At 42.6% G+C, this 24749-nt stretch overlaps 1 protein-coding gene across 1 annotated transcript in view; it reads right to left on the bottom strand.

Moving 5' to 3' along the window:
• Positions 1-24542, bottom strand: part of tmprss7 (transmembrane serine protease 7) — a 116991-nt gene extending 92449 nt beyond the window's left edge. Inside the window, exon 1 of the mRNA XM_068039982.1 lies at positions 24308-24542. Coding sequence (XP_067896083.1) covers positions 24308-24542 — 235 coding nt within the window. The remainder of the gene's footprint in view (positions 1-24307) is intronic.
• Between the last annotated feature and the right edge of the window lie 207 nt (positions 24543-24749).

Below are 24749 nucleotides of genomic sequence, written 5' to 3'. Positions count from 1 at the left end.
TCGATCAGATCACCCCTTAACCTTCTAGATTCTAGCGAAAACAGGCCTAATTTGTGTAATCTCTCCTCGTAACTTAACCCCTGTAGTCCAGGCATCATTCTTGTAAACCTACGTTGCACTCCCTCCAAGGCCAATATATCCTTCCTAAGGTGTGGTGCCCAGAACTGCTCACAGTACACCAAGTGGGGTCTAACCAGGGTTTTATACAGCTGCAACATAACCTTTGTGTCTTTATACTCCAATCCTCTAGATGTAAAGGCTAGCATTCCATTAGCCTTTTTGATTATTTTCTGCAATTGCTCATGACATTTTAAAGATCTATGCACCTGAACCCCCAAGTCTCTTTGGACATCCACTGTACTTAACCTCTTACCATTTAGAAAGTACCCTGCTCTATCCTTTTTTGGTCCAAAATGGATAATCTCACACTTGCCCACATTGAAATCCATCTGCCACAGTTTTGCCCACTCACCTAGTCTGTCAATATCTCTTTGCAATTTTATGCTATCATCTAGACTGTCTACAATGCTGCCTAACTTTGTATCATCAGCAAATTTGGATATATGACTTACTATAAAGAACAAAGAAGAAAATTACAGCACAGGAATAGGCCCTTCGGCCCTCCAAACCTGCGCCGATCCAGATCCTCTATCTAAACATGGCGCCTATTTTCTAAGGGGCTGTATCTCTTTACTTCCTGCCCATTCATGTATCTGTCTAGATACATCTTAAAAGATGCTATCGTGCCCGCGTCTACCACCTCCGCTGGCAACGCGTTCCAGGCACCCACCACCCTCTGCGTAAAGAACTTTCCACGCATATCCCCCCTAAACTTTTCCCATTTCACTTTGAACTCATGACCCCTAGTAATTGAATCCCCCACTCTGGGAAAAAGCTTCTTGCTATCCAACCTGTCTATACCTCTCATGATTTTGCACACCTCAATCAGGTCCCCCCTCAACCTCCGTCTTTCTAATGAAAATAATCCTAATCTACTCAACCTCTCTTCATAGCTAGCACCCTCCATACCAGGCAACATCCTGGTGAACCTCCTCTGCACCTTCTCCAAAGCATCCACATCCTTTTGGTAATGTGGCGACCAGAACTGCACGCAGTATTCCAAATGTGGCCGAACCAAAGTCCTATACAACTGTAACATGACCTGCCAACTCTTGTACTCAATACCCCGTCCGATGAAGGAAAGCATGCCGTATGCTTTCTTGACCACTCTATTGACCTGCGTTGCCACCTTCAGGGAACAGTGGACCTGAACACCCAAATCTCTCTGTACATCAATTTTCCCCAGGACTTTTCCATTTACTGTATAGTTCACTCTTGAATTGGATCTTCCAAAATGCATCACCTCGCATTTGCCCTGATTGAACTCCATCTGCCATTTCTCTGCCCAACTTTCCAGTCTATCTATATTCTGCTGTGTTCTCCGAGAGTCCCCTTCACTATCTGCTACTCCACCAATCTTAGTGTCGTCTGCAAACTTGCTAATCAGACCACCTATACTTTCCTCCAAATCATTTATGTATATCACAAACAACAGTGGTCCCAGCACGGATCCCTGTGGAACACCACTGGTCACACGTCTCCATTTTGAGAAACTCCCTTCCACTGCTACTCTCTGTCTCCTGTTGCCCAGCCAGTTCTTTATCCATCTAGCTAGTACACCTTGGACCCCATGCACCTTCAATTTCTCCATCAGCCTACCATGGGGAACCTTATCAAACACCTTACTGAAGTCCATGTATATGACATCTACAGCCCTTCCCTCATCAATCAACTTTGTCACTGCCTCAAAGAATTCTATTAAGTTGGTAAGACATGACCTTCCCTGCACAAAACCATGTTGCCTATCACTGATAAGCCCATTTTCTTCCAAATGGGAATAGATCCTATCCCTCAGTAACTTCTCCAGCATCTTCCCTACCACTGACGTCAGGCTCACCGGTCTATAATTACCTGGATTATCCCTGCTACCCTTCTTAAACAAGGGGACAACATTAGCAATTCTCCAGTCCTCCGGGACCTCACCCGTGTTTAAGGATGCTGCAAAGATATCTGTTAAGGCCCCAGCTATTTCCTCTCTCACTTCCCACAGTAACCTGGGATAGATCCCATCCAAGTCGTTAATGAACAATGTGAATAATTGAGGCCCCAACACAGATCCCTGCGGGACACCACTAGTCATATCCTGCCAATCGGGATACTTACCCATTATCCCCACTCTCTATCTCCTACCACTCAACCAACTTCAATAATTTGCCCTCAGCTCCATGGGCTTCTACCTTAGTTAACAGTCTCTTATGTGGGACTTTATCAAATGCCTTCTGGAAGTCCATATAAATAACATCCATAGACATTCCCCTGTCCACTACCTTAGCCACCTCTTCAAAAAATTCAATGAGATTTGTCAGGCATGACCTTCCCGCAATGAATCCATGCCGGCTGTCCCTGATTAACTGAAATTGTTCTCGGTGTTCAATCACCCTATCCCCTTGATTATAGACTCCAGAAACTTCCCCACCACAGATGTCAGGCTAACTGGTCTGTAATTTCCTTGGTTGCCCCTTTCACCCTCCTTAAAAAGTGGAGTGACATGTGCAACTTTCCAATCCAGAGGGACCACTCCTGAATCTAGGGAAGTCTGAAAGACTATAGTTAGGGCATCTACAATGTGCTCCCCTACTTCCTTTAACACCCTTGGATGGAAACCATCAAGTCCTGGGGATTTCTCACTCTTTAGTTCCTTTAATTTCCTTGTTACTGATGTTTTACTTACGTTAATTGTATTAAGTCCCTGTCCCCTATCGGCTATTAATTTTTTTGGGACTTCCGGCAAGTTATCCTCCTTTTCAACTGTAAATACTGAGGCAAAGTAATTGTTCAACATGTCTGCCATTTCCCCATTATCAATGACAATATCTCCATTTTCAGCTTTTAGTGGGCCTACATTGCTCTTGGCCACCTGTTTTACCTTTATGTAACTATAAAATTTCTTCTTATTGATTTTGATGTCCCTTGCAAGTTTCCTTTCATAATCTCTTTTAGTAGCTCTTATAAGCTGCTTTTTGACCCTTTGCTGGTCTTTGTATCGATCCCATTCGGCCGGATCTGTGCTTCGTTTTGCATTTTTGTAAGTCCTTTCTTTTTGTTTTATGCTATCCTTAATCTCTTTAGTTGTCCATGGCTGTTTTTTTCTTTGAAGTGGAGCTTTTTCCTCTCAGGGGTATATACTCGCTCTGTATTTCGTTAAATGTTTCTTTAAATATTCTCCACTGTTCTTCAGTCGTTTGACCCATTAACAGATCTACCCAGTTTACCGTGGACAGTTTCTGTCTCATCCCGGTAAAGTCAGCCTTACCCAAGTCTAAAATTCTAGTAGCTGATTCGTGCTTTTCACTCTCAAACACTACCTTGAATTCGATCATGTTGTGATCACTATTTGATAAATGTTCACGCACAGTTAGGCTACTAATTAAATTTGGCTCATTACTCATAACTAAATCTAATATTGCCTGTCCCCTTGTTACATCTAGGACATATTGCTGTAGGAAACTATCCCGGACACATTCCAGAAATTCACTACCTTTCTGACAGGTGCTAGTCTGCCTCTCCCAATCTATGTGCAAGTTAAAATCCCCCATTAATACTACTCTGTCTTTGTTACACACTTGCCTAATTTGTGCATTTATACAATCTAAAACCTCAGAACTGCTACCAGGGGGTCTCCTCACAACACCTATTACAGTTTTAGATCCTATTCTGTTCCTCAACCTCACCTATAAGGTCTCCACTGGATGCTTTCTCCTCATTATATCCTCCCTCACCAATGAAGTGATATTATTTCTAATCAGTAAGGCTACTCCACCCCCTCTGCCATTTTCCCTGTCCCTCCTGTAAACTTTATAACCAGGTATATTTAGTTCCCAGTCCCGACCATCCTGCAGCCACGTCTCCGCAATGGCCACCACATCATAATCTTCCATTTGAATTTGTGCCTGCAGCTCATATAGTTTATTCCTTACACTCTATGCATTTGTATATAGAACTCTTATTTGGGCTATACCCCCTAACCTGTCCCTCAGCACTGATGCTTTATTCACCTGTTTATTATTTCTCTCTTCTGGTTTAACCAGTATACTTCTTGCAGTTTGGTTACAATCAGCTCACCACTAACCTGCACTCCTACCTTCTCCTTTAACTTTTTGTTTTTCCATGCAACTGAACCCTCTCCCCACTATTTAGTTTAAAGCCCTATCTATGGCCCTAGTTATGCGATTCGCCAGGACTCTGGTCCCAGCATGATTTAGGTGGACCCCTTCCCATCGGAACAGCTCCCTCCTTCCCCAGTACTGGTGCCAATGTTCCACGAATTCTAACCCATTTCTCCCACACCAATCTTTGAGCCACACGTTTACCTCTTTAATCTTATTTACCCTTTGCCAATTTGCTCATGGCTCAGGTAGTAATCTGGAGATTATTACCTTTTTGGTTCTGCTTTTTAATTTAGCCCCTAGCTGCCCATATTCCCTCAGCAGAACCTCTAACCTACCTACATCGTTGGTACCTACGTGGACCACGACAACTGGATCTTTCGCCTCCCACTCCAAGTTCCTCTGCAGCCCAGATGAGATATCTCACTCCCTGGCACCAGGTAGACAACAGAGCCTTCGGGATTCTCGATCCTGGCCACAGAGAACAGTGTTTATGCCCCTAACTATACTATCCCTGATTATGACTACATTTCAAAGTGAATCACACAGACATAATTGAACAGAAATGGATTCCAAGCCAAAGGAGGATTTATTAGGAGGGGTGACCATCAGCTTTGTCAAAGAAGTGAGTTTTAAGGAATATTTTAAAGAACAGCAAGGTAGGGAGGAAGGGAGGCTTAGGCAAGGAATTCCCAGCAGAGGGCCTAGATGGTAAAAGGTGTTACATAAGAGGCTAGAGTCTGAGGAACAGAGAGTTTTAGGAAGGGTATATAAGGATAAAAAAATTGGGATCCATTGTAGGTCAGCACAAAGGGTGATGGGTGAGTTGGACTTGGATAGGATACAGACTGCAGAGTTTTGGGTGAGCTAGTTTTCAAGCATTTGGAGCTAAGTAACAAACTTTTACCCACCATATATACAGAGATTTTAAAAAAAACATGCACAGAATTATCATAAAGCAAGAAAGAACAAACTTGCATTTATACAGCAGATTTCATGACTTCAATATGTCCCAAACTGCTTCCTGAGCAATGAAGCACTTCTGAAGTGTTGTCGCTGTTGTAGTGCAAGAAATGTGCAGCCAATTTGCACACAACAAGCTCCCACAAACAGCAATGAGATAATGAAAAGTTGGCTGAAGAATAAATAATGACCAGCAGACCAAGATAAGTCCCCTGATCATCTTCAAATTGTTACATGGGATCTTTTACATCCACCTGAGAAGGCAGATGAATCCTTGTGTTCATATCTCATGTGAAAGACAACATCTTCGAAGGTGTAGCACTCCCTCAGTATTGCACTGAAGTATGAATCTCAATTATGTGCTCAAGTCTCTGAAGTGGGGAAACCACAACCTTCTGATTCAGAGGCAGGAGTGCTACTATTCAGCCAAGGCCTTTTGAATTTTTTTCAACCAATAACTCTACAACAGACAATTAAGGGAAACCGTTACGTGAGGGAGTTGAATTAGTCAAGGAAGCAGCAGTAATTTGAAGCGTGGGATTCAGGTGTGAATGCTGTAATTACCATTTCATCCACTTGCCTTCAAACCTGAGACTGCAGTGGGAATTAAGATCATTTTGGAGGTTAGAGTTCTGATCATTTATAGTGCATAAGGATTTTGACCCATCTGAGTTTGTACATGAATTGCATTACAATTATGTAAAAGAAGGAGGAAGAAAGAGTTGAAATCTCATAGTGATCAGGACTGTTCACACATCTGCACACTAACTGAACTAATGACAACATAGTTCACTCTCTGCAAAAGCAAAAAATGTCCTCAGTCAATATCATCATTTAAAGCTACTTGTAGATAGATGGGACTTTGGTATTAGAAATTATAGGAAATGTTAATATGTTCTTGGAATAAAATGATATTTGGGATCTTTTAAGAACTGGCTTTAATCTAAATATCTATAATTTTAATACTGACTATCCTAGCTAATTGGACTTTTCTTTATTAATGTATCTACATAATGTTATACCTTTTACAGTAATACAGACCCTTACATTCTGGTATAATAAACAACTGATAAAGTCTAGGAGAATATAAACCTTAATGCAATCTCATCTTCAAATGGTCACGACACTCTGAACAGCTAATAGTCTTATATGTCAGTGTAAAAGCCTTAAATAATAGATGCTGTATCATTCCATCATTTAAGATAAACAGAGCCACATTATCCAGGTAACCATATAGTATAGTATGTCCTTCCTTCCTGATGCTATTATTTATTAAGGAAATATAACACCACACACAAGGAAGCGTCACAGACCGAAGCAGTGGAACTGACATTACCCATTAATCCAAAGTATGTTTGGATCCATTAATATGATTTTAAAAAGGTATCAAAGAAAACACTGTACGAAGATTAATTTAGATTAGAAGGTGCAGACAATGCCTTTCAGGACCACATCAGCCCCTTCATCAGGCAAGTAATGAAAATTAAAAGCAGATTTCCCAAAACTGTCATGCTGTATAAACCACTCCACTCAAGTAGTGGTGAACCATCCACGCATCATGTCTGGACATTGCATTTGTTCACCAGCATCTGCCCATTACACAGGGGAGAATTTCAGATAATTTGTGAATGTATTGAGTGTGTTCCAAAAAGTGACTTCATAGTGTGTATGTTTGAGTCATAAAAATTATCTTGTGTTTTTAACCCTATTATCAGCTTTAAGAGGATAATTATGTTAATAACAATTTCAGAGGAAATTATAGCCATTACTATTCTGAATGAGTATCTCATGGCTGATGTGCCTGATCCTGCTTTAAAACTGTCAGGATACCAAGCATGCTCTTTATAGTGAGGAGCCGATCCCTGTTGTACCTCCACAGGCAGCACGCTCTTCGGGCGGATCGAATTTTGAACTGATAACTTTACCAACTCAGGCGAGTCCTGGGAGAGTAGGGAGGATTGGTGGGGCAGGGGAAGGGAGGATGGGGTGGGGGGAGGACAGCCAACCCTGACCAGCAGGAGTGCTGTGGAGACAGGAGGAGCACATGCATCTCCTGGCTCCATATTCATATTTTTAACAATTTTGGGGACAGCTGCTTTCTAGGCCACATCTAGACCAGCACAAGCTAAGCGGAGCAAGCCCAGCAGCAAGCCAATGTCTCTGGGTGTCCTAAAATATTAGCAAAGGCAAGGGGCCTACACTGTTCTAGGTGGCCGCCCCAATGCCTGAAAATTGTCTGAGGTCAACTTGGCTTCAGACTTTTTTTTAGGTATCCTTGGTACACAGGGTTTGGCTCTGCGAAATTTAACATTTCTGCCTCCACTTTTCACCTGGTAAATGAAAGCAACGATGACAAATTTCTCCCCCTTTATGTTCCCACCAGAAAAATTCATGCTGTTCTCCCTTCAGAATGTTATGTTTCCACTGCCATTGAAATGAAAAACAATTAGAATGGACCCAGAAAAGGGCTTGAATAATGGACTGAGATGGATTGGTTCAATGGTCTTTTTTCATGTTTTATGTTCTTATGCTTCACACTCGACTCACTATTGTAAGAAAAGCTGTTTGCTATTCAGTTAAACAAAAAAATTACTGCACTTAAAAAAGTGTATAATATAAAGTGGATAACTTTGCACCCATAACCTTTAACAAGATTGCACCAGCACCCACATACAGTCGATCATCCTATATAACACAATAAGCCTCTTTTAAAGGATGCTAAGTAGAACAGTAGTTTTTATAGTATATTGTGGCAGGGACCAAACCTTAATAATAATCAGAAATAAAAGCAAAAAGTGCTGTGAATACTCAGCAAGTCTGGACGCATTTGTGGAGAGAGAAGCAGAGTTAATGTTTCAGGTCAGTGACCTTTCATCAGAACTGGCAAAGGTTAGAAATGTAATAGGTTTTAAGCAAATAATGTGGGGGTGGGGAAAAATAGAACAAAAGGGAAGGTGTTGATAGGACAGAGGGTCACAGAGAATAACTGACAAGGAGGTCATGGGACAAAGGCAAAGAGTGTGTTAATAGTGTGGTGAAAGACAAAGCGTTAGTGCAGAGAGGGTGTTAAATGACATAATAATGAACAGCCCTAACCAAAAGCATAAACATGAAAAAGTGATTTAAAAAAATGAATGATGAAACAAACTAAAATAAAATAAAAACAAAAAATAAAAATAAAAATAAAAAAGAGGGGCCAGTCATGTTCTGAAATTATTGAACTCAATGTTCAGTCCAGTAGGCTGTAGCATGCCTATTCGGTAAATGAGGTGCTGTTCCTCGAGCTTGCGTTGATATTCATTGGAACACTGCAGCAAGCCCAGGCCAGAGATGTGGGCATGAGAGCAGTGGGGGGGGGGGGGTGGGGTGGGTGTTGAAATGGCAAGCGACAGGAAGCTGGGTGTCATGTTTTCGGACTGAGCAGAGGTGTTCCGCAAAGCGATCATCCAATCTGCATTTGGTCTCCCCAGTGTAGAGGAGACCACATTGTGAGCAGTGAACATAGTCTATTAAATTGAAAGAAGTACAAGTAAATTGCTGCTTCACCTGAAAGGAGTGTTTGGGGCTTTGGATAGTGAGGAGAGAGGAGGTAAATGGGCAGGTATTACATCTCCTGCGATTGCATGGGAAGATGCTGCGGGAAGGGGACAAGGTGTCGAGGGTAATGGAGGACTGGACCAGGGTGTCGCAGAGGGAAAGATCCTTGTGGAGGTCCCTTTATAATCAGTGTTGTGCATGATGCACAGCCCACTTGAAATCTGTAACAATTTAAATGTATTCACAGCAAGGAAAATAGTCCATCACCATTAATTTCTATTTGTGGGTTGGTTTATCCTGATTATCTCTGTGGAAGAGCTGCTGATACCCTGGAGCAACAGCAAAAATGATGCTAACACCATTTGTCCAGGTATCCAAGGATCTTCCACTGACGTTATAAGGAACAATCAGGAGAAAATTCTTGCAGGCTTAAAACACTATGATCTGTAAAGTTAGTTATGTTGATTAATAAGACAAGTATTAAAAGCTACCCAATTGAGAACAAGGAACCTGCATAAAATTAGCCAATTAAATAATTCAATATTTCTTCCCTAGAGTATCTGTTTGATAGCACAGCTATCGTAAAAGGAATTAATATGATGAAGGCTACACATTCGAAATGTCATGATTTGCCTTTTCTCTTTACTGATGCTACTGACCTGCTGTGTATTTTCAGTATTTTCTGTTTTTTCCATCAATTGCTTTACTCAGTTTATTTTTGAAACTGGCATGTTAGAAATGAGGAGGTTTCCCTTCTCCTTTTTTGAAATCTGGGATTGAGTTCCATTGTGTTCTCTGGCTTCATCTGGGCTTTGGATGAATGAAAAAAAGTAGCATACATTCAGAATTCACCAGTGTCATTCTGCATGACACTGGTGAAATAAAGCTTCTCGGATGTAGCTCTGTTAATGTGGCTGTCCCTTCAAAGGATTTCAGCTTAAATCTTCCACTTTCTACTGGTGCCATTTTTTCCCCCTCCTTCTGGTTAAAATTCAAATCCAAGGGAACAATTCTCTCAGAACAGCTGCCATCGCAGTTCACCTTGCCCTTCCCATTATTAAAAGACAAGTCAAGTTCTCTTGAAGACCAGAATTAATTTTAAAATTTTATGCTCTTCTCCCTTTGCTCCCCCGACATGCTCCATCCCACACAACATATACTGTGTTCTGCTCTCCATCCCTCTTTGCCCCCTATTCTCCATCCTCCACAATCCACTCCCTGCTCCCCTTGCCCTTCTGTACTTGCCAGCCCACATGATTATTCACCATTCTGAGCTCACTGTGTAACACTTCCTAGCTTCCTTGCAATCTGCTGTATTACATTTTCAAGCTCAAAATGGAACAATTTTAAACATCACAACCATGCATTACATCTCAAAACTACCTGTGAACAAAATCACTGGACAGCACCAGTCAGTCAATATTTTAAGTCTAATTTTATTTAAAATAAGTACAACATAAACATATGAACACACGAATTAGGAGTAGGAGTAGGCCACTCGGCCCCTGGAGCCTGCTCCACCATTCAACGAGATCATGGCTGATCTGATTGTAACCTCAACTTCACATTCCCACCTATCCCCGATAAACTTTCACCCCCTTGCTTACCAAGCATCTATCAGGTAAAGCAGTAAATTTACATGCTGATGATTCACAATCATCGACAAAGTGATAGAAGGTGTCGCTGATAGTGTTATCAAGTGATACTTACTCACTAATAACCTGCTCACCAATGCTCAGTTTGGTTCTGCCAGGGCCACTTGGCACAAGAGCTCACTACAGCCTTGGTCCAAACATGGACTAAAGAGCTGAACTCCAGAAGTTAGGCAAGAGTGACTGCCCTTGACATCATGGCAGCATTTGACCAAGTATGGCATCAAGGAGCTCTAGTTAAAAACTCTCCATTGGTTAGAGTCATACCTAGCACAAAGGAAGACGGTTATGGTTATTGAAGGCCAATCATCTCAGTCCCGGGACATTGCTGCAGAAACTTCTCAGGTTTTGTCCTAGGCCTAATCGTTATCAGCCAAACAAAAGCAAAATAATGCAGATGCTGGAAATCTGAAATAAGAACAGGAAATTATGCAAATATTTAGCAGGTCAGGCAGCATCTGTGGAGAGAGAAATAGAGTTAACATTTCAGCTTGATCATCTTACAGCAGAAATGTTCTGACGAAAGCTTATCGACCTGAAACATTGGGGGAAATTTTCCCAGGCCAGAGGAGGTGGGTTTGTGTGCATTAATGGAGTTCAATCCTCTAAAATTGGTGTGGGGTTGGGTTCCTGACTTCATCCCGCCCTCTTCCAGGTTTCACTGGGCCAGGATGGAAGGCGAGCAGGGAACCCCCTTGGAGCTGCTGGATAAGCAAATAAGGTACTTAAAAAGTCAATTATAAACTGTTTTTACCCTAAATTCTGCAGTTCTCAGCCAGGGCACCTGTCTGCTGATCAGTCAGCAACTTGCCAAAGTCACCAAGGTGAGTGCATAGTAAGAAGTTTCTTCAGTGAAACTGACAAGCTGGAAAGTCTTTGATCAGTGAAACTGAAGAGCTCCAGCCATGGTCAGGTGAGAGGCTGCTTTTCAAAGCACTTCTTCTCTCAGAGAGTGTTTTCACTGCTTGACAAAGTGATTTCCAACTTCTTGGAAGGCACTTTACTTGACTAGCACTTCACTCATCTTCAACTGCATTTCCCAGCTGCCAGCCTTCATCACGGCAGGAGAGCAGCTTATGCAGCTGCACCTTGCAATTCTGATGAGAAACAAGAGAAGAAGCAGCACCACTGCCAACAGCACCAGCAGCAGCAGCAGGAGCCATGCCAGCAGCAGCACCAGTTGCCTTCCGCTCCACAGGGCTGAGGGGATGGACATCAAGATATCAAGATCCAGCTGGAAGGAGGCAACACCCCCAACACAGGGTCTACAAGCAGAGGTTCAGCTCTCCTAACATGTCTGAACACCAGTGACTCAGGAAGCTCCAGTTCTCATGGTAGGTCACTGCTGACATCTGCAACCTCCTGGAATAGATCACTTTCCCAGCAGAGTAAGTGGGTACATATTGGCAGTGGTGATATGCTGCCTGTCACTGGAGGGCCTCCTCCCTTAGTTGCAAGCTCCTGCAAGGAGAGAAAGCAGAGAGATGTGAGTGTTCCCACAATGGCTTGTGTGGAGAGGAGGGAGGGACAGCATTTGTGGAGGGTGACTGTGAGGCATAGGTGTGAGAGGGCATTAGAATGAGGGTGAATGTGAGTGTTGGCTGCTCAGATGGGGACATGAGGTGCCTGGAGAGAGAGGAATGAGTGGATCTGCAAGGTGTGTTGTCTGGAGAAGTGCCATGCAGAAAATTGTTGCGAAAGTCAGAGTGTGGGGCTTGGCACCTGGAAGTGTTATGCCACCCACCTGTCATTCCACCTTGAGGTCCTGGATCCTCTTGGTGTACTGTCTCCAGGTTGGAGGGACCACACATCTGCTGTTGACTTCCATGCATACCTGCTTGATTGGAGAGGTTGTACTTTTCCTCCTGTCTTTAGGAATGCTCACCTTACTGCCCCTCAGACCCCTCAGCAGGACCTCCAGGTAAGATTGAGAAACCCACAGAGGAGCATCCCCAGGTCTCCTCTCCATTCCTGTGGTTGTTGCAGTCTCAAAAATACGAGTACCGGTGAGCCATTGTAACCCATGTCGTGGTCCCTTTAATTAGACATCCTTTATTGACAGAGTGAATGAATCACTGCGCCCACCCTCCCTGGTCGGCAGGGGAACCCGCAGGTGGGATGCAAACGCCATGGCTCAGTGAAAGAGTCTCAGCAAAGTCCACTCCTTCACCATTCGGGTTCCTGACCCACAAATGGTCCTGCCGTTCCAGCAGGGACTAAGTCTGAAAAACTCCATCCGTTAACTCTGTTTCTCTCTCCACATAAACTGCCAGCCTGCTGAGTGTTTCCAGCATTTTCTGTTTTTATTCCAACCATCTTCAGCTGCTTCATCAATGACAACATTCAGGGGAGAGGATAAGTGACAAGTAACGTTCGAGCCATACAAGTGCCAGGTAATGGCCATCTCAAACATGAGAGAATCTAACCATCTCCTCTTGACAATTCAATGGCATTACCATCGTTGCATCCCCACCATTAACATCCTGGGGTCATGACTGACCAGAGACTGAACTGGACTAGCTGTATAAATACTGTGGCTGCAAGAGTAGGTAAGAGGCTGGGAATTCTGCGGCACAATTCGGTTAGGTTTACCTTAGCGATGGGCAGGGACAGGTATATACCGCAGGGCAAAAATTATAGCTGGGGGAAAGGAAATTATGATGCGATTAGGCAAGATTTAGGATGCGTAGGGTGGGGAAGGAAACTGCAGGGGATGGGAACAATCGAAATGTGGAGCTTATTCAAGGAGCAGCTACTGCGTGTCCTTGATAAGTATGTACCTGTCAGGTAGGGAGGAAGTTGTCGAGCGAGGGAGCCGTGGTTTACTAAAGAAGTTGAAGCATTTGTCAAGAGGAAGAAGAAGGCTTATGTTAGGATGAGACGTGAAGGCTCAGTTAGGGCGCTTGAGAGTTACAAGCTAGCCAGGAAGGATCTAAAGGGAGAGCTAAGAAGAGCAAGGAGAAGACACGAGAAGTCATTGGCGGATAGGATCAGGGAAAACCCTAAGGCTTTCTATAGGTATATCAGGAATAAAAGAATGACTAGAGTTAGATTAGGGCCAATCAAGGATAGTAGTGGGAAGTTGTGTGTGGAATCAGAGGAGATAGGGGAAGCGTTAAATGAATATTTTTCATCAGTATTTACAGTAGAGAAAGAAAATGTTGTCGAGGAGAATACTGAGATTGAGACTACTAGGCTAGATGGGATTGAGGTTCACAAGGAGGAGGTGGTATCAATTTTGGAAAGTGTGAAAATAGATAAGTCCCCTGGGCCAGATGGGATTTATCCTAGGATTCTCTGGGAAGCTAGGGAGGAGATTGCAGAGCCTTTGTCCTTGATCTTTATGTCGTCATTGTCGACAGGAATAGTGCCGGAAGACTGGAGGATAGCAAATGTTGTCCCCTTGTTCAAGAAGGGGAGTAGAGACAGCCCTGGTAATTATAGACCTGTGAGCCTTACTTTGGTTGTGGGTAAAATGTTGGAAAAGGTTATAAGAGACAGGATTTATAATCATCTTGAAAAGAATAAGTTCATTAGCGATAGTCAGCACGGTTTTGTGACGGGTAGGTCGTGCCTCACAAACCTTATTGAGTTTTTCAAGAAGGTGACCAAACAGGTGGATGAAGGTAAAGCAGTGGATGTGGTGTATATGGATTTCAGTAAGGCGTTTGATAAGGTTCCCCACGGTAGGCTATTGCAGAAAATATGTAAGTATGGGTTTGAAGGTGATTTAGAGCTTTGGATCAGAAATTGGCTAGCTGAAAGAAGACAGAGGGTGGTGGTTGATGGCAAATGTTCATCCTGGAGTTTAGTTACTAGTGGTGTACAGCAAGGATCTGTTTTGGGGCCACTGCTGTTTGTCATTTTTATAAATGACCTGGAAGAGGGTGTAGAAGGGCGGGTTAGTAAATTTGCGGATGACACTAAGGTCGGTGGAGTTGTGGATAGTGCCGAAGGATGTTGTAGGGTACAGAGGGACATAGATAGGCTGCAGAGCTGGGCTGAGAGATGGCAAATGGAGTTTAATGCGGAAAAGTGCGAGGTGATTCACTTTGGAAGGAGTAACAGGAATGCAGAGTACTGGGCTAATGGGAAGATTCTTGGTAGTGTAGATGAACAGAGAGATCTTGGTGTCCAGGTACATAAATCCCTGAAGGTTGCTACCCAGGTTAATAGGGCTGTTAAGAAGGCATATGGTGTGTTAGCTTTTATTAGTAGGGGGATCGAGTTTCGGAGCCACGAGGTCATGCTGCAACTGCACAAAACTCTGGTGAGACCGCACCTGGAGTATTGCGTGCAGTTCTGGTCACCACATTATAGGAAGGATGTGGAAGCTTTGGAAAGGGTGCAGAGGAGATTTACTAGGATGTTGCCTGGTATGGAGGGAAGGTCTTACAAGGAAAGGCTGAGGGACTTGAGGTTGTTTTCGTTGGAGAGAAGGAGGAGGAGAGGTGACTTAATAGAGACATATAAGATAATCAGAGGGTTAGATAGGGTGGATAGTGAGAGTCTTTTTCCTCGGATGGTGATGGCAAACACGAGGGGACATAGCTTTAAGTTGAGGGGTGATAGATATAGGACAGATGTTAGAGGTAGTTTCTTTACTCAGAGAGTAGTAGGGGCGTGGAACTCCCTGCCTGCAGCAGTAGTAGACTCGCCAACTTTAAGGGCATTTAAGTGGTCATTGGATAGACATATGGATGAAAATGGAATAGTGTAGGTCAGATGGTTTCACAGGTTGGCGCAACATCGAGGGCCGAAGGGCCTGTACTGCGCTGTAATGTTCTAAAGTAACTCACCTCCTGACTCCCCAAAGTCTGTCCACCATCTACAAGGCATAAGTCAGGAGTGTGATGGAATACTCTCCACTTGCCTGCATGGGTGCAGCTCCAACAACACTCAAGAAGCTCAACACCATCCAGAACAAAGCAGCCCACTTGATTGGCACCTCATCCACCACTGTAAACATTCACTCCCTCCATCACCCATGCATTGTGGCTGCAGTGCGTACCATCTACCAGATGCACTGCAGCCACTCACCAAAGTTTCTTCCACTGCCTTCCAAACCTGCGACCTCTACCACCTAGAAGAACAATGGCAGCAGACACATGGGAACACTACAATCTGCAAGTTCCCCTCCAAGTCACACACCATTCTGACTGGGCACTACATCAGTGTTGCTTCACTACTGCTGGGTCAAAATCCTGGAACTCCTTTCCGAACAGCACTGTGGGTGTACCTGCACCAGATGGACTTCAGCAGTTCAAGAAGGTGGCTTACCAGTCTAATTAGGGATGGACAATAGATGCTGGCCATGCCAGCAATGTCCATATCCCATGAACAAATAAAAAGAAATAAGCAATAAAGGAAAAAAATAGCTGTAATAATGGAAGATTTTAAAATGGTCTTTCAATAATTTTAAATCTATTATATCCTTTGCAGTGAAACAGGCTGACCAAGAATCACTTCTTTAAATGAATATCGGACTTTATGCACAAATATCATGCACCAAATTACATATTTAATATTGGTTTCTGTGCTTAAATCAGCCACTCTTAAACCCATAAAATTACTTTTCACTCTTATTAAATATGTATCCAATATATTAGCATTTCATAGTCAGTTATTGAAACCCAAATAAATAAGGAAAGTATTAAAATAAGTTCTTTACTTAACAAGAATCTCGTGCACTTACACTTACACCTCGATCATCCTCTAGTTTAGTAGATTCCTTACGGCTGTTATTTTCTGCCATCACAAAATTTTCAAACTTGTCTTGCTTCCTTGCATAAACAGAAGTGTAGGACAATGGAACCTACAGCTTTTTTTAAGGCACGTTACAGTTCACTGACTCCTAGTGACTCTACGACACATCATTAATTTCTGCGAAATCTTTTGTTGAATAGTTTCCGAATGGAGGTCTATGAGTAATGCTCGACTCTTTCTGTTAGAAGAGGTATTGTGTTACCTTGTTAGTAACCATGTACCACATGACAGGAGCAGCATAGAAACCAATGCTAGAATGACACTAATCATTGTCAAACACACTCCAATTTTAGGATCTATACATCAGGACAAAAAAAATCAAGCCAAAAGAAAAATCAAAATTTTATAATACAAAATAGTTAAATTTTCAATACCCTATTAAATCCTAGATTATAAATATTTGTCTTTACTTTTTTATATAATGGATGAGATGCATTTGTTTGGTCTATTTTGTCCTACTGCTCTTAAGTTTTTATATTCTCTTAAGTGACAGGGAGAGGCCGTCCTAGAGGACAGATGGCAGTATCTACATTAACCATCAGGACAGTGTTTGACTGAGTGTGGCACCAAGAACCCTCAGCAAAACTGAGATCAATGGGACTCAAAAGGAAAGCCCTCTTGTGAGCGAAGTTATACTTGGTACAAAGGAAGATGGTTCTGGTTGTCAGAGGTCAATTATCACAGCCACAGGACTCATCTGGCAGGTCCTCAAGGATGCATCCTGAGCCCAATCATCTACAGCTGCTTTAATAATTCCTTCCATCACAAAGTCAGACTGGGGCTGTTTGGTGACAGCTCCACAGTGTTCAGCTCTATTCTTCTGATAATGAAGCAGCCTCAGGCTTGGACAAGTAAAATTTGCACCAATAAATACCACTAATGACTATCTTGAACAAGAGAAAGCCCTGCCATCTGTCCCTGACTTTTAATAGCAACACTATTTCTGAGACTCCATCATTAATATTCTGGGGACCACCACTGACCAGAAGCTTAACTGGACCAATATTTAAGACCATTTCAAGGGCTTGAAGAGCAGGACAATAGCTGGGTATTCTGCTAAAGAGTGGCACACCTCCTAACTGCTGAAAGACTCCACCATCTAAAATGGTCATGAGCGTGATGGAATATCAATACCTTCCTGGATGTGTGTAGCTGTAGCAACACTCAAAGCTGAACACTATCCAGGGCAGCAAAGCCCATTTAATTGCCATCCCGGTATTGGATGTAACATTCATCCTCTCTACGACTGGCATGCTGTAGCTGCAGTAGGTACTGTCTACACAATACATTACAGTAACTCACTAAGCTTATTTTGACAGAATCTCCCAGCACTATGCTGAAAGACAAAAGCAGCAACATCACAGGAACACCACCTCAGTGCTCCCCTTCATGTCACACAACATCCTACCATGGGCATATATCATCATTCCTTCATTGGTGGTGCATCAAAATTTTGGAATTCCCAACCTAACACCATTATGGGAGCTCTATCACCACAAAGACTGGATCAATTCAAGGGGAAGGCCCACCACCACGTTGTCAGTGTAACTACGGTAAATAAGCTCCAGTAAAAACAGAAAATGCTGGAAATGCTCAGCAGGTCTGGTAGCATCTGTGAAGAGAGAAACAGAGTCAATATTTCAGGTTCTGACAAAAGGATCATTGACCTGAAATGCAGTGGGACAGCACATACTCAGTGATAACGATGGAGGACTCTGGGCTGTTGGGTAGTAGATATGAAATTACGATGTAAGGCTGTTGTTTAATTGGGTTTTAATTTTTTTTTCATTCATTCATGGGATGTGGGCGTCACTGGCTAGGCCAACATTTATTGCCCATCCCTAATTGCCCTTAAGAAGGTGGTGGTGAGCTGCCTTCTTGAACCACTGCAGTCCATTTGGGGTAAGTAAACCCACAGTGCTGTTAGGAATTTTCAAATTTTAGCTCCGGGATTTTGACCCAGCGACAGTGAAGGAACAGTGATATAGTTCCAAGTCAGGATGGTGTGTGACTTGGAGGGGAACTTGCAGGTGGTGGTATTCCCATGTATTTGCTGACCTTGTCCTTCTAGTTGGTAGAGGTCGCGGGTTTGGAAGGTGCTGTCTGAGGAGCCTTGGTGCATTGCTGCAGTGCATCTTGTAGATGGTACACACTACTGCCACTGTGCGTCGGTGGTGGAGGGAGTGAATGTTTGTAGATGGTGTGCCAATCAAGCGGGCTGCTTTGTCCTGGATGGTGTCGAGCTTCTTGAGTGTTGTTGGAGCTGCACCCATCCAGGCAAGTGGATAGTATTCCATCACACTCCTGACTTGTGCCTTGTAGATGGTGGACAGGCTTTGGGGAGTCAGGAGGTGAGTTACACGCCTCAGGATTCCTAGCCTCTAGCCTGCTCTTGTAGCCACGGTATTTATATGGCTACTCCAGTTCAATTTCTGGTCAATAGTAGCCCCTAGGATGTTGATAGTGGGGGCTTCAGCGATGGTAATGCCATTGAATGTCAAGGGGAGATGGTTAGATTCTCTCTTGTTGGAGATGGTCATTGCCTGGCACTTGTGTGGCGCGAATGTTACTTGCCACTTATCAGCCCAAGCCTGGATATTGTCTTGCTGCATTTCTACACGGACTGCTTCAGTATCTGAGGAGTCACGAATGGTGCTGAACATTGTGCAATCATCAGCGAACATCTTCTGACCTTATGATTGAGGGAAGGTCATTGATGAAGCAACTGAAGATGGTTGGGCCGAGGACACTACCCTGAGGAACTCCTGCAGTGATGTCCTGGAGCTCAGATGATTGACCTCCAACAACTACAACCATCTTTCTTTGCGCTAGGTATGACTCCAGCCAGCGGAGGGTTTTCCCCCTGATTCCCATTGACCTCAGTTTTGCCAGGGCTCCTTGATGCCATACTCGATTAAATGCTGCCTTGATGTCAAGGGCAGTCACTCTCACCTCACCTCTTGAGTTCAGCTCTTTCTGATAGGACCGACAGCTATTTTTGTATTTTGTAGCTATTTATTCCGACTGATTAGCTTGCCACACCACTTCAGAGGACATTAGAGGGGGACTCTGCTCTTCGGGGCAGAGTTCAGGGAGAGGACATTGTTACATGGGCCTTTTCCACCATAGGGGCAGTTACCACCCACAACAATTTTCCCATAGCAGCCCAGGGAACACAGATGGAAAGATAGAAAATCCACTTTGCCTGTCACCATTTTTATGCATCAGTTAGGAAAAGAGCAAGCAGTCCCTTCAGGCAGAATTGTGGGGGAAAATTCCCCCAGAGTCATCTGGATAGTGTGGACTAAAGTTCCCTTGCCTGAAACTACAGCTGTTCCTGTGTACAATAATTATGTGATTATCATTTCACAGAAGTGGAGGTGATCAGTGTTTCATCCTATAAAACAAAGGTTCACTCTGCAGGCAAACTCTGGTGTACTGGATGTTTAAACCAACTTAAAGACTCTGTGTTATTGAATTTTTAATCCAAGCTATTAGCTGTTGAATCCTCGGAGACAGACTCTATTGTATACATGGTATTTAATCTCAGTAAATTGAGTCTGTGGTATTCAGTGGTTGATAGCCAACATATCAATTTAATATATCAGGAAGTTAATCTAAATAAATTTTGTGGAGCAGCCAAGGAACAAAGGAGGACCTATTTGGAAATTGCAAGTGGACAAAATTATGGCAGATGGAATCTAATAGAGGTAAATGCAAGGCATTATACACTGGATGAAAAATGAGATATATTTACTCAATAAATGAGTTTGAAGTGATTGGGGATGAAAGACATCTGGAATAAATTCACTGATCCTACACTCCCAAGGCCAGAGGTAGGAGCTATGAAAACTGTAGAATACAAAAGTCAAGCTAAAATTGTACATCAGTCCAGTCATTGCACCTTGAATACTCTGTGCATTTTTGGTCACTGAAGCAGAAGAGAAATATTGAATTCTAGGAGTAGTGCAGAGAAGAACCATAAGGTTATGAGGAAATGACACAAATGAGAGAAGAACTTTTACAGGTATACAAGATACAAAGTGGAATAGAAAATGTCAATTTACATGTATGGACAAGAGAACACAAGCATAAAATATTAAACGTTCAAGACTGATGTCAGAATGTTTAACACCTGAAATGACATCCTGGGCAGGTTACTGGAGACCAAAATTTAAATTGCTGGTTGGATGCTGTGAAAGGAATTGTAGTTCGAAGGTCACATAGATGGTCTGAATGTTAAAATCACAAATGCACATAGATAAGAAGCCAATTTTCACAGATGTAATAAATGCAATGAAAGCTCATTTATAAGTGAATAAAAATGCAATGCATAACATAAGTTAGAAATGGTCTCACTCTGAAAATGTTTGAATTTTTACTTCTGCCTTACCAAATCATATCACTGCCCTTTCAAAGAAATGCAGATTTTGAAATGTTTAATTCACCCAGGAGCCAAATTTCATAATAAAAAATGTGTCCCAAATCAGCTTATTTTACATATAAATTCAAAAATTCCTATTTTACAAATTACCATTAAAAGCTTATAATTGAGTACAGTGTTTGTTCCCAATATCCCCAATGTTCATGTTATTATTTTTTTCAGATTTCCCTTTCTTGTAATCTATCACGCTGGTACTTTTTTAAAATAAAGAGTTCTGCATTCACCCATTGCTATGGTGGGTAGTGGTAATGTCACTGAACTAGAAATCCAGAGGCCTATGCTAATGTCATGAGGGATATGGGTTCAAACCCCACCAAGGCAGCCGGTGGAATTAAAATTCAATTAATTAATTCAATTAATAAAATGTGAAATTAAAAGTTAGCCTTGAAACTATTGATTGTTGTAAAAACCCATCTGGTTCACTAGTACCCTTTAGGGAAGGAAATCTGCCATCCTTACATGGTCTGGCCAACATGTGACTCAGACCAATGTGGTTGACTTTTAACTGCCCTCTGAAATGTCCTAGCAAGCCACTCAAGGGCAATTAGGGATGGACAACAAATGCTGGTCTTGCCAGTGATGCCACATCCCATGAAATAAAACTAAGTTTGAGACCATGTACAGGTCAGAGGGGAGAGCTTTTGTAACCATCCAGCTGTAATGGATGATGCTTTCACATTTCAGAATTGCTTCACGATATGTTTCTGCAATCTTGCCTCAGGATTTAGGTACTGCGGGATCTCCCCGATTTATACTTTAGGGCAGATTCCACCACAGCTAGAGCAACAAAACACGAGTGTGCACATTACAACAATTATTTGCATTAATATAGCACCTTTAATGTAGGAAAATGTCCTAAACCACTTCACAGAGGAGTGATCAAATAAATTGGACACAGAGAATAAATAAATGGATATTAGCAAGGGTGATGAAAACCATGGTCAAAGAGGTTGGTTTTAAAGGAGGAAAAGGTGGTGGAAAGATGAAATAATTTAACAACCTGTATTTATATAGCACCCTTAATGTAATAAACCATCCCTTCAAAGGAACATCATAAAAAATGACAGAGCTACATAAGGAGATATTAGGGCAGATGGCGAAAAGCTTGGTCAAAGGCGTAGGTTTTAAGGAGTGTCTTGAAGGAGGAAAGAGAGGTAAAAAGGCGGAGAGGTTTAGGGATGGAATTCCCGAGCTTAGGACCCAAGTAGCTGAAGGCAAGGCTATCAGTGGTTTAGTGGTTAGCATTGGGAATGCTCAAAAGGCCAGAATTAGAAGAGTACAGACATCTGAGATTTGTAGGGTTGGAGCAGATTAGAAATAGGGAGGGAGAGTCCATGGAGGGATTTGAAAACATGGATGAGAATTTAAAATTGAGGTGTTGCTTAACCAGGAGCCAATGTAGGTCAGTGAGAACAGGGGTGATGGATGAACGGGACTTGATGTGAGTTAGGACACAAGCAGGGGAATTTTGGATGATGTCAAGTTTACAAAGAGTATAACATATGTAACTTGAGCTTTCCCCATATATATTCACGTGCATATTTTGGCACCTGTTCTGTACCCAAGTCCATCGCTTCCATTAACACTTTTTACTCCCTGTTTTTAATTTTCTCTTTACTCCTCCTCGATCTCCTCTCCCGTTGTCATGACTCCTGTCATTTCTCAGAAACTCAGCCCTCCCACATCCCTACCCCTCTTAGATAAGCCTACAGCTTCCCTCTGTGCCTCTCTTGGCATCCTCTGAAGTGCCCATCAAGGCATTTGTCACTGCCTCTTCTAAGTAGCAACCAATGAGCTGGCTGGGGGCTAATCTTGCCAATCTCCTCCCTGTCCAACCCAATGTTGACCCTGTAGACTCTGCCAGCAGATCAGCTGTAACTGCTCCTTGCCATACCTCCATCCAGAATGTCCATTCACTCATGAACAATGCCCTTGTAATCCATGAGCTTATTGTGGATGATTGCATCGACATCAAGGCCTTGACAGAAACCTGGTTGTGGGGCATGACACCTTCCCCCAAACTGAAGCCTCCAGGCCTGGCTATACCTTCCACCACTTGTCTCACCCAGAGCGTCACAGTGGTAATGTGGCTCTTATCACCTTGGAGGAGTTTAGGGAGGGAATTACAGTATGATGCCTACAGGCTGAAGGACCAATAATTTTCTCTGTTTAGTTCAAATGATTTGAGTTCCTCATTAACAACCTAAAAAAACCTGAACATGCACAAAATCTTTTTTCCCCTCATTTTTCAATGTTCATCAAATTGTATAGTACAAATGGTGAGAACATTATGGGTATGTGTTTTCTACCTTCATTCCACCATATCTCTTTCAAATAAAAAAGCTAAAAACTACAATTGCTGGAAATCTGAAATAAAAACAGAAAATGCTGGAAACACCCAAGTTACTACACATTTTAGAAAATAAGGTAGGTTAATTTTCACCTGTAACTAAATCCCCCAAATGGGAAAAAATTGAAAATTTTAAAAAGGAAAAGAGAATGGGTTGGAATAAAACAAGAACATGAGAGGAAGGATGACCTCTAAATTGATTAAAAGAAAAAAAAATGACTAAATGTCTAAAGGAATATTAGCATGAGATGTTGGGAAGAAGCATAAGAAGATTTAAAGGCACAAGACAGACAAAGACCTGAGGCAATGAGGGATGTCAGATCTAAAATCTTCAGAGGAGCTGGCAAAATGGAATAAGAACCAATGGCCTGAGAAGAAGAAATAAGCAAGCTGACACCAAATGCATTTTTAATTCATGTATATTTATTTTCTTACAAAAAAAACAGCAAAAGATAGTAAAGGAAGTAATTTAGTGTAAGAAAATTGCAAAAGAATGTGCAATGAGTTCTTTATGATGTCTGATGCAACATAAATGAGATGCGTGGAGTTCAGTTGGTTGAAAATCTCTAACAGGTTCAGAGTGACTCTGACTTCAATCCACATGACTATGTCCTGGTACTTAGCTCATTAGCATACTAAGATCTTAAGGTATATCACTCTTAAAGGCAATCATACAACATCCCCCTTCTTTCCAAAGATGAGTCTCATATGCTACAATTAAAAAAACAAACAACATTAGATAACATCAAAGTTATTTACACAGGTATAAAGACTATAAACTTTACAAGTGCAGAGGCTTAAAAGTCCATAGATCGCTTTGGTGGTTTGACAACTCTTGCTCAGGGAATCTGCGTCTATCTGTTGCTGTTTTTTCTGAAGTTTCTACCTCTCTGTATTCAGTTTCTGTTTCTCTGCCTTCAGCCTGCTAACATACTCTGTTGCTTTTCTCAGGATAACCGCTTTTGAGGTCTTGTCATTCTTGGAAAATTCCAGCACCTCATCTTGAACATTCTGCCTCTGCCTCTTCAGGACATTGCATGTCCTTCACCTCTCCTCATCCTCTGCGTCTGAAGGCCTGGGGCTTGAGGCTGAGGACTTGTTGGGGAAGGAGTACTTGGCCGTGTGGGGGTACCTGCCCATTCTGGCGCGTTGTGGTGCTGGCGGTTCTCTGGAGAGTAGAAGTGAAGGCGCGGCATAGTTATGCTGTTGCTGGGTTTCCAGACTGCACTGTTTGATGCTGGCCAGATTCTGCGAGCGGGTTCTAGTCCTTGGAGATTTCCCATTGGGAATTATCCCCACTGCCAGCCTTTGCTTCTCAGTAGTGACAACATTCCTTCTTCTGAGTCGTTGGAGCGCAAAGAGACACTACCTGTTGACAGAGAATTTTCACCATCTGAATTTGGATCTTCATTCTCTTGGTGTGGTGTCTCTGAGAAGGGGCTGATGCTTTCCAAACCAGAACTACTGAGATCCTGGAGGAATTGTGACTCAATGCAGGTACCATTGGTCCCTTCTGCTGTAGTGGGTGCCTTGGTGACCTCGTGGATGGTGATGATGCTGAAGTCCTTACATGCTGGTAGTCCTGCCACTGCTGGTCCGCTCATGTCTACCAGGTAGAATATTTGTGGTTTCCATGCCAACTTTCCATAGCTGCATTGTTAGTGCACCACTGCAAGGAATGGGTGACCCATTATATGCAGATAACTTTGCATTTGTTGCTTGTATCATTGACTTCCAACAGCTCTGGTACATATCCTTCAGGATTTGGACTGGTAGGATATTTGCACTAGCACCAGTGTCAATCTTGACCC

The sequence above is a fragment of the Heterodontus francisci genome, chromosome 10 (assembly GCF_036365525.1).
Source record: "Heterodontus francisci isolate sHetFra1 chromosome 10, sHetFra1.hap1, whole genome shotgun sequence".
NCBI classification, from domain to species: Eukaryota; Metazoa; Chordata; class Chondrichthyes; order Heterodontiformes; family Heterodontidae; genus Heterodontus; species Heterodontus francisci.
The sequence above is the reverse complement of the archived record's forward strand: the minus strand, read 5'-3'. Positions and strand labels throughout refer to the sequence as shown.